This window comes from Balaenoptera ricei, chromosome 11 (genome assembly GCF_028023285.1).
Source record: "Balaenoptera ricei isolate mBalRic1 chromosome 11, mBalRic1.hap2, whole genome shotgun sequence".
Classification (NCBI taxonomy): Eukaryota; Metazoa; Chordata; class Mammalia; order Artiodactyla; family Balaenopteridae; genus Balaenoptera; species Balaenoptera ricei.
Window position 1 is genome coordinate 2553481 of NC_082649.1, and position 10705 is coordinate 2564185.

Below are 10705 nucleotides of genomic sequence, written 5' to 3' on the forward strand. Positions count from 1 at the left end.
AGAATCACACAGTGGTGATACTTGCACAACTCTGTGAATATACTAAAACCCACTGACTTGTACTCTTTTAAATGGTGAATTTTGTGTCATGTGAATCATATCTCAGTTAATAGAAAAATAAAAAATGACTATGCAGCATTTTGAGTGAAATAGACTGCACCAAATTAAGCTTCTCTGGGTACGTGTCAGCAAGCATGCCTTAAGAAAAGCACGAAGGGTCAGGGAGGTAGGGGAAAAAGCCTTTAAGAAACACAGGTATGAATGAGTCTTTTCAAGTAAATGGCTCAACTTTGAGCCATTTAGAAAAGCATGACCTTGCAAGAGAATTTCTCTTACACACTGGAAATAAATCAGCATTATAATAGTTGTCAAGTAGTGTTGTGTAGTACGCAAGTCACAACTAAAATGGGGGTGTGTAAAAGGCGGTACTCCAAGGAATAGTCATGAATTTCCCACTCATTTTCACAATAAGTACCCCCGATGGAGTATTCTTCTTGCAGCCATAATTGCAGTAGGACATATGTGTGGTGTTTCAGAATCAGGAGATTCAGCGTTGCCTGACACTGACCCCGTCAGAGACAAAACGCTCGACCCTGTGCCCAGCCCATGTGGGAAGGATGAGTGTGGACCCAGGGACACCTTTGGGTTTTTCCTTGAAGCCAGGACATTTCTCTTTCCCTCCTTCACAATCCTCGTGTGGCCTTGTAAACAACAGGACCTGGGAGGTGCGGCTACAGAGAAAAGAACAGAGTCCAAAATCTGATTTGTACAGAAAGTTCTGTGAACTGAGACAAAATTCTCTGACCCTCCATCTCCTTACTTACAAAATAAGGAAGTCCAACTAGATGACCTCTTCAGGTTACTTTCAGCTCAAATTTCTATTAATCTAACACACTGTTAGTGATGAAATAGGAGCTCAGCTTAGGTCATCAGCTTAGGGCTGAGGCGGAGGTGCAGGCAAATCTGGAGCGCGTTGGGGTTCCCGTTCCTTCTCAGATGCTTGGGGTGACTCCAGCTCACCCTCCCGAACCCCAGCCTCAGAATCCTGCATCACATCCCAGTGGGTCTTGTAATTTGGGTACCATGCCTGACCAGAAGTGAATGTCCTCCTGGTGGCACCTCAGGGAGGGCTGGAAGAATTCCTTTGTAGAAATGGTGTCGAAAAGACACACCGTCACCGTCACCCCCACTACTAAATCCCCGCACACGATGCTAACGTGACAAACGAAAGTAACAGTTTCAAAAAGTATCTCGTAATTCAGCTGTTGTTCTGTGCATTTTCCTACTGTTGCAGTGTTTTCCTAAGTGTGCATTTCAAATCACTTTATACAACTTGGCTTTTAAAGCTTCGCCCTGGAGCGTCTGCTTGACGGGTTGGTCTGGCACCCCTGTTCCAGTCATGCAGAAGCGAGCCCTGGCAGCGTGTGTGTGGGGGTGTGCCGACGGGCTGGCAGGCTGGCCTGCTGGGTGCCTCCTGTCCGCTCTTTTCTCACAAGGTGGAAAGAGAAGCAGGACACTTACAGGATGCCAAGAGGCACCTGGCAGGATTCCCTCTCGTCTCCAAAGTTACCCATCGTGTGTCTGACAGGTCGTGGGAAGGCATGGCCAAGGGCGGATCCAGGGGGCCCTGGCAGCTGCCCCAAGTGATCAGAGCTCTTCAAACCCATGTTCCCCTTCAGCGAGGTTGTTGGAAGCTTTACACTAGCTCAGCAGGAAATGCACCTGCCTGTTCATTGTTAAATGTAGAAAATTAAAGCAGAATCCACTGGTTCCTGACCCGTTTGACCCTCCCCATCACTGGGTCTAGTTTTTATGATGTATAATATTCAGAAGGTGAACTGCTGCTCATTTCCATTTGGGGGGCATTTGGTAGAATGAGCTTATTTTCACACTATTTAGAATGACACTGCTCACACTTTTTCTTTGAGACTGTTTTCATACTCCAGCCTCTTCACCCCTCATCTTTCTCCTTCTCATCTTCCTCCTCCTCCTCCTCCTTCTTTTTCTTCTTTAAAAAAATAAAAAACACTTAAGTAGGAATAGAACCAAGTAGAATGAAATAAACACAGGGTCAGATTTAAAGTAATATTTTCTCTAATTTTGAATTTGTCTAAAAATTAGAGAAAAACCATAAGCCTACAGTTTCCTTGGTGTGTTTTTCTTCCTAGAGGGGTGCGTAAATATGTTTTGCACATTTGTTTATTACCTACACTCCACTCTTCTCTTCCCAAAATGAGAAACTGACTAGCCCGGATTAAGGCAGAACATTGGCACATTTTGACAAAGTATAACTGATCCCACAGAAGCATATAATCTTTACTGAAAGTCACTTGTTAAAATCCCACAGCTTCTTTGGTGATTGAGTTCAAGTCTAGAGGCAGAGTTGGGTTCAAATCCCAAATTCCAAAGCTGCATGGTAAGAACACAATAAACTGAAAATTATAGTGGCTTACCTGTTAAAAGTAAAATTCTCCAATAATCCAGAATTTATAATTTCGTATAAATTCAAAGGTAGTTAATGTGCAAATAGTTTGTAATGTAGTATAAACATAATTGCTGGGAGAAAGGTTGCTTGAGAATTTTAGTCTATTAACAATTTATAAATCTATGGTGATTCCTAAGTACAGGGGATTTCATTAACTTAAAATGTCACAGTATCATATACCCTTTGACGGAATATTCCACTTAGAGAACTTCATACAGTGGTATATGCACAAACTTACTCACTGTGGCACTATAAGATAAAAGTGTAAGCAACCTACATGTCCATTGGTGGGGAACTGGTTAAATAAAATACGGCACAGCTACATAATGGATACTATATATCCAGTTAAAGGAGGCGGCCACTCTGTATTTTAAAGATACACTGTTTAGTGAAAAAAGGCAGCAGAACAGTATTGGTATCATAACGTGTGAAGAAAGAAAGAGGGAATAATCTAAATAGGTTTCAAGACTCATGGAATATTTCTGCAAGGACGCAAGAAAGATAACAATATAAGAATGCTTGCCGTCCGGGGAAGAAAATGCATCAAGAGACACAGGAGGAAGAGAGGCTTTCTTTCCACTCTCTATGCTTTAGAATTCTGTGCTGTGCGCATGTCGTAACTATCCCCCCCAAATTTTTTTTTGTAGAGGAAATAAAGGTATAGTAGGGTTTCTCCGTGAGAATAGTCAGTGTGCTTTCAAGCAGGCATCTCTCAACTCATAACATATTTACTTGAAGGCATCTTCAAACTCGGATTGCTCTCCCCTCTTAAATTGGGTATGATTGTGGTTGGTTCAGTTTTACCACACTGAACAGTAAATTCATGTGAGATTTTACCCATCCCTTCGCTTTTCTGAAAGAAGGATTCAATATAATGTGTTCTGAAAGTGCCATTTAAATTGCTAATAAAGAGAAGGAGACAGAAAAGAGGACACCATCAGGACACAAACGTTTATGTGATTTGAGCCATTACAACAGTAGTTCAGAAAGATCTCAGATGTTACATGGATGTCATCAATATTACAAAGAGGAAAAAAAAACAAAAACAAAAAAACGGACGGGCAACAGTGAAGAGAACCAGCGCCCCGCCGCAGTGACCCCAGCCCATGCTTCTCTCCTTCCGCGAGCCCCCCTCCCCCTCGCTCTCCTCCCGGCCTCCAGCCACGCGGCCTCCAGCCACGTCCAGCCGCGCTCGGGGCTCAGGCCTCGTCCTCGCCCTCCTCCTCCTCAAACTCCCCCTGCTCGTCGGCCGTGGCGTCCTGGTACTGCTGGTACTCGGACACCAGGTCGTTCATGTTGCTCTCGGCCTCGGTGAACTCCATCTCGTCCATGCCCTCGCCCGTGTACCAGTGCAGGAAGGCCTTGCGGCGGAACATGGCCGTGAACTGCTCCGAGATGCGCTTGAACAGCTCCTGGATGGCCGTGCTGTTGCCGATGAAGGTGGCCGACATCTTGAGGCCGCGCGGCGGGATGTCGCACACGGCCGTCTTCACGTTGTTGGGGATCCACTCCACGAAGTAGCTGCTGTTCTTGTTCTGGACGTTGAGCATCTGCTCGTCCACCTCCTTCATGGACATGCGGCCCCGGAAGATGGCGGCCACGGTCAGGTAGCGGCCGTGGCGCGGGTCGCAGGCGGCCATCATGTTCTTGGAGTCGAACATCTGCTGCGTGAGCTCGGGCACCGTCAGCGCGCGGTACTGCTGGCTGCCCCGGCTGGTCAGCGGCGCGAAGCCGGGCATGAAGAAGTGCAGGCGCGGGAAGGGCACCATGTTCACGGCCAGCTTGCGCAGGTCGGCGTTGAGCTGGCCCGGGAAGCGCAGGCACGTGGTGACCCCGCTCATGGTGGCCGACACCAGGTGGTTGAGGTCCCCGTAGGTGGGCGTGGTCAGCTTCAGGGTGCGGAAGCAGATGTCGTACAGCGCCTCGTTGTCGATGCAGTAGGTCTCGTCCGTGTTCTCCACGAGCTGGTGCACGGACAGCGTGGCGTTGTAGGGCTCCACCACCGTGTCCGACACCTTGGGCGAGGGCATCACGCTGAAGGTGTTCATGATGCGGTCGGGGTACTCCTCGCGGATCTTGCTGATGAGGAGGGTACCCATCCCGGAGCCGGTGCCGCCCCCCAGCGAGTGGGTCAGCTGGAAGCCCTGCAGACAGTCACAGCTCTCCGACTCCTTCCGGACCACGTCCAGGACCGAGTCCACCAGCTCCGCGCCCTCCGTGTAGTGGCCCTTGGCCCAGTTGTTGCCGGCACCGCTCTGGCCTGCCGGAGGGAAAGAGTCTTCATAAGACCCTGATGACTGCCTTCAATTCCTTTTTCCCCTAAACCCTTTAATAGAGTTCAGGGAGTCAGTGTTCCGAGAAGATTATTTCAGGTTGTAGTTAAAATGGCCAGACATTAAAATATTTGGTCATGGACATAATTATAAATAAGGAGGGTTAGGGACCTGGCTATTAGAGGTTGAACGGCATTTTGTTTTAGGTTATATTGAGACAAAATCAACACACAACTCTATACGTTCTCTAAGGCGGTCACACCCCTCCACCCTGAGCTGCCCAGCGTAAAATGAGCCTCCCAGGCCATCAGCCATGGCAGTCACTCACCAAACACGAAGTTGTCGGGCCTGAAGATCTGGCCGAAGGGTCCAGACCTGACCGAGTCCATGGTGCCCGGCTCCAGATCCACCAGGATGGCCCGAGGCACATATTTGTTACCTGCGGGGACAGAGCAGGACTCAGACCTGCAGGCAGGGAGCTCGGGAGAGGAGGGCCTGGTACCAGCTTCCTTTTTGCAGGCGCTGCTTGTTTCCCCCAAACAAAGAAGGACATAGGATGGCAGGATTCTCAAAGGGGCGCCCGCGGGAAAACCTCAGGGAAAGATGGGAATCCTAAATCCGCTAGTCTACCCTCCCCTGGGGCCACACTCCCGGGGTAAGTCCCCGGGGGAGAGGGGAAGGGGTAAAGGCAATCACCAGTGGCTTCATTGTAGTACACGTTGATTCTCTCCAGTTGCAGGTCACTGTCTCCATGGTAACTGCCGGTGGGGTCGATCCCATGCTCATCGCTGATGACCTCCCAAAACTGAGACACAGAAAAACCTTGCATTTAGCCTCGCCCCACCCCTCAGAGAGGCCGTGACTCACAGGGAAAAGCCCCGACTCAGTTCCGATAACCCAACCTCTCAGGAGCTTTAGGGCAGCGGGACCTGCACAGCCGCAGGGCTTTTGCATTTTGCCATGTCACGGAGCTGAAACTGGGCGTTTCCCGGGCGAACAGCTGCTCGCGGCAGGAGGCTGGGGTCTGGCGGGGAGGGGCGGGCGCGCAGGGACCCCAGCGGCGCCGAGGGGGCGGGCCAGGGAACAGGGCCCGGAGGGGGCTGAAGGAGGGGGGTTTTAGGTTCAAAGCACGTCCAGAGACCTCGGGAAGCTTGCTCTCCGCCCCTCCCCCCGCAGCTCGACTCGGGTTCGAGCGCGTCAAATCGATTCTCCTGGCGTCGGGGCCCCGCCCGCAAAGCCGCGCACACAGCCCGGCGGACACACCGCCGCGCTCTCCAGGCCCGCGTGCCGGGCTAGGAGAAGAGCTGGGAGGAAAGGGGGGCCGAGGGACCGGGATTCCAAACGAGTTACAGCAGAAAGTTGAGAGGTTCCTCCCCATCCCCCCCGAAAGCGCCTCGGGCCCACGTCCCGCTCTGCGGCCCAAAGCAGCCGGGAAGAACTGCGCTTGGCGAGCCGCGGGCCTGCTCAGGACCACGCTCGCGCCCGCAGCCCCGAGGGGCGCTAGGCCGGCGTCCCCGTCCCCACCCCGACCCCACCCGGGCGCCGCGCCCACCTTGGCGCCGATCTGGTTGCCGCACTGGCCCGCCTGGATGTGCACGATCTCACGCATGGTGCCGGCTCGCTTCTTCTGGCCCCGGTCGGCGTCTGGTCAGTCTGTCCGTCCGCCTACACACCCACTGCGGGGTCACCGGGAACGCGCTCGGGAACCAGCCGGCTGAGAGCGTCCGCCCAGCGGGCTCGGCCTTTTATGCGAGGAGGGTGGGGCGCCCCGCGCAGGCCGCGCCCCCAGCCCGAGCACCCCAGTCCCCTTCGGGCTGGCGCTCTCCAGGCCCCGCTGACGTAATGCTCCGGGCCCCAGGGACCGTCCAAGGGGCTGGACCACGGGCCCGCGGCCAATCAGCACAGGCTTGCGGACCGGGCGAGGCATGGGGGCTGCGGGGGGTAGGATGGGGGCGTGCGCATTGTCTAGGATGGGGGGGGGGATGTGGAAAAGCTGGGCACTGCGACTGCGGGGTGGGTGGAGGAACCGAGGGCGGAGGGCGGCGACGCGAGGGCGACCAGGGTGGCAGGCCGGGTGTCTGGGGGGAGAGCTGGCACTGAACGGGGGGGGAGCCAGGGGACTGGAGCCCGTGGAGAGGCTGTCAGGTGTGCCAGAAAGGAGAGCGCTGTGCCCCGGGTGCTGGCAGGTGTCAGGGGTGGCGGGGTGGCGCAGGTTTCGCTACCAGCGAGGATTGCGGCCCTCCTCCGCCCAGGGCCGGAGACCCCTAAGCCACCCTCCCTGGTGAGACCACTGCCCCTTTCCCCAGCCCTTAGAGGCCAACGGCTGTCCTGCGGCCGAACCTCGGTCGCACAGAGTCTTGGGAGAGGACAGGCTGCCCCAGGAGAAAGTCCTGTGTGATCAGTTTGTTGGGGTCTGAAGGCGGTGACCTTGGACACCTAAGACCCAAGAGCCCCAGGGTGCCCTCCGCCCCGCCCCCCAGCATCCGCGCGTCCTCTCTTTTGTCTCTGCCAAGGGCCCCTTCTCTGTGGCGGCAGCATCCAGGGGTGGGGCGACCTCCGCGCCTCCTCCGCCCTGCGCGACCCTCTCCAAGAGTCCACAGCTCCCCGGCTGGTACCCAGGACCCCCCCACCCCGCGGGTCGGCTTTTGCTCCTCGGGAGTGGATGGGGTGGGTGTGGCCGGCCGCGCGGGCTGGACTGTCCAGCGGTCAGAAGAGGGTGCGGTTCGGGGGCGGGGCTGCGGCAGAACAAAGAGCTGGAAAATGCGTGGGCTGCCCTCCCAGAGCTGAGCATTTAAAAAGCACTGGGTTCAGTCCATCTATTGTCCAGAAAGGGGATGGGTTCCAAGGGAGGTCATCGCCCGCCCCACCGCTAACATTCTCGTCATCCATCAGGCGCCGGACCCCGAGGCGGCCCCGAGGTCCCCAGCCTTCTTGCTGCTGCTGCGGGTGAGGGACACGCCTGAAAACTGCGGCACCGCGAGGTAGAGGTCACCCGAGACCCCGAGGCGCTTTCCGCGCGCGTGCGCAGACGCGCAGCCCAGACACTCCTTCAAACCCACAATTTCTACAGAGGCCAAGAAGGAGCTGATCTCTTTGTTAGTTTTCGTGTGTGTGTGAGTGTGTGTGTGAGTGTGTGTGTGTGTGTGTGTGTCTGTGAGAGAGAGAGAGAGAGCGAGCGCTGGAACCTGGCTCCCGCAATTCCGGGGGTGAAGCTTCCCCTCCTCCACCCTGACCCTTGACGGGTCTTCTGCGAGGTGACGTGACCCCTTTTCATCCTCAGGCGCGAGGGCCCGAATGACCCGGCTTCCCGCGGCGGAGCGGAGCCCGCAGCTGTTGAGTGAGAGCCTCCCAGAAGTATCAGCAAGCTGGCATCGCCTCCCTTCCCGCTGGGGGTGGAAGGGGGGCTTTCAACCCAATCCCTGCGCACAAAGAGAGACAGAGAGAACAAAAGCCCAGCCGCCCCCAAACACCCCTTGTGCCCGACTGCAGCTCGGGACAGAGGTCCCCAGACGCGGCGGCCGGAGCCAGGGTTGGGAGGGGTGGGGCGGGGGGCAGAGGGGCGGAAGGTCGGTCCACATGCCCGCTTGCGGGGCTCCAAGGACCTGGGGCCTGGCCCCGAGTTACTAATCCAGCTCCCACAGATGCAGAAGCGTCCAGGGCGAGTGATGCCCGAGGTCACACAGCAAGTTAAACACAGGACTCAGGTCGGAATCCCGCTTCCCGGCTTCCAGCCCTGGGCAAGGGGACCGCGTCCAGGCAGAGAGGGCTGTGCCTGGTGTCAGCACCGGACCTGGGGGGTGGCGGCTCGGGTGGGACCGAGCCGCGCGGGAAGGACCCAAGCGAGGACCGCACACACGCTGCGGGTGTGGACGCGCGCCAAGCGGCTAGAGCCCCGCCCGGGCGCCGAGCGCAGCGCTCCCGGGGATGAGCTCCTCGCCCGGCACCTTGAGCCCCACCAGCTCCCGCACCTAACGGTTTATTTCTCAGCTCCCGTTTCACCGCCAGATTTCCGCGGAGTGCCCGGCGTGGAAACGCGTGTTCAAGATTATGTGGATAAAAGGACCCTTTCCTCCAGGGTTTCTTTTTGGGAAGGGGCTTAGGATAAGGCGAGGCTGGAACTCATCCTTCCGGAAGCCTGGATGTCCTTGAGGACTCAGCACTTTTGGCTCAAGGCCTGCCTTCATTTCCGACCATTTGCCGGTACTGGCCCGCATTCCCGCCTCTACCGAGCGGGCATTCTCGTTAACCGTTCCACGGCCCCTCCCCAACTTGGGAGTATGATACTGCGCATTTTAATTTTCGCAAGGAGCTGGTTTTGCGTCGGAAGGATGTGTTGATGACAGCCAAATCTTTCCCCGAAGTTTTCAGTTTACCTGCCAACACTTATCACCCTTATTCTGCGTAGCTCTCAGAGAAGAGGCCGGTGAAGGGCTTTCAAAGAAAAAACCAAATCGCTCTCAGTTGGGTCCTCCAGCATCCAAGCATTTCTTTTTGTCTGTGTATTACACACAATTCCTCTCCATCTCGGTCGTTGTACATCAGACATGAAGTCGTCAGAACAGTATATTTCATCATCACTTACATGCTATTAACTTTAATGATGCACTAACATTTCTATATTTTCCCTTCCTGAGACCATTGTAGAAACTACACATGTAAAATAAAATCCAACCTTTATTTTATGAATAGCATTGTGTGGCTGAGGTGAGTAAGATTCCCCCTAAGCTATTAAAATCCTAGTTGCTCTCACACTTTTCAGAGTATTTTCAAGGGCACATTCTCAAGTGATTTTGCATTTATCTCTTAAGTGGCCACAGGGTTGTGTTAATTAACTGAAGTCTGATAGAAAGGGGACATTACATAGCTGATTTGGTAGTAAATTTTTAAAGCGTTGTTTTCTTAAAGCAAGATATGTGTTTTTACACACACTGAAATTGCAAGACTTGTAGCTTTCGGATTTTCCCACTGCCTGCTTGCATTCACCACTTAATACACAGCTCACAGGCCCGGTAGCCTGCCAGCCGACTCTGCAGCCGAGATGCACGCGGTTTCCTAGGCAACCGACACTTAGCCAATGAATGAAGAGGAATCGAAAGAAAGAGACTGCAAATCCATCATTATTTCCTTTTTTACTCGTCTCAATGCTCTCCAGCTAGAAATATTGGAAAGCTACCAACCCTAACATTTATGCAAAGGAGTCAAATGCCCAGAGAATTGGGCCTAGGAAGGGGTCCAGCCCTGTCTTGTGACTGCGGGGAGGGGGTGGTGGAGGGGGGTTCACGGGACTCGCCGAGACATGTGCTTTCTCAGCTTTGTCACTCCCCCTGTTGATGTCCTACTGTCCCCCGTTTCCTCCCGGGCCTTCCCTCCCCCCATGAGAAGCCAGCAGCTCCCGGCAGAGCTGCCCCGGGGGCTCTTTAATCAAAGGGCTGCCTGGGTGGGAGCCTCAAGCCCTTGTCCTTCCGCAGTCGTGGGGCTCTATGGGGACCAGAAGGCCCAGGTAACAAAAGACGAAGATGAGCAGAGAAAATTCCGAGACCGTGAATGCAGGGTGTGGGGCGACATTTACTTTTGTTCCGCCGTGAGGCTGGCTGTTTTCCCATGGCCGGTGACTGAATCTGGGTTTAAAATGGCCTCGGTCCAGACTGAGAGCGCTGAGCTTTCACCGAAGAGCTTTGCCTTCTTTGTCCTACAGATCGGCAGAGGGAGTCGGACCCCGGCTTTCCCGGGCACAGCTTCCCTTTTATAAGCGGCCTCCCCTCCCCTACACTATCAGGGATTTGTAAGATTCTTGGGCTGGGGGAGGGCAGGCCAGAGGATGCGGGCTCTGTGAATCCTAGGTGAACGGCATCTCCTCGTGACACAGAGTCAGACTGGGCGGAAAATAGAAGCAGAGTAGAAACCACCCTTGAATGGGAACATTAGAGCATACTAAGATTGACAGGTG

The 10705-nt window shown here is 54.5% G+C and overlaps 1 protein-coding gene across 1 annotated transcript; it reads right to left on the reverse strand.

Moving 5' to 3' along the window:
* Positions 1–3417: 3417 nt before the first annotated feature.
* Positions 3418–6563, reverse strand: LOC132374278 (tubulin beta-2B chain). The gene is made up of 4 exons (XM_059937812.1): positions 6311–6563; positions 5455–5563; positions 5087–5197; positions 3418–4745 (listed from the first exon to the last, which is right to left on the reverse strand). Exons 1-4 carry the CDS (start codon positions 6365–6367, stop codon positions 3685–3687), a joined length of 1338 nt encoding a protein of 445 aa, XP_059793795.1. The 5' UTR covers positions 6368–6563; the 3' UTR covers positions 3418–3684.
* Between the last annotated feature and the right edge of the window lie 4142 nt (positions 6564–10705).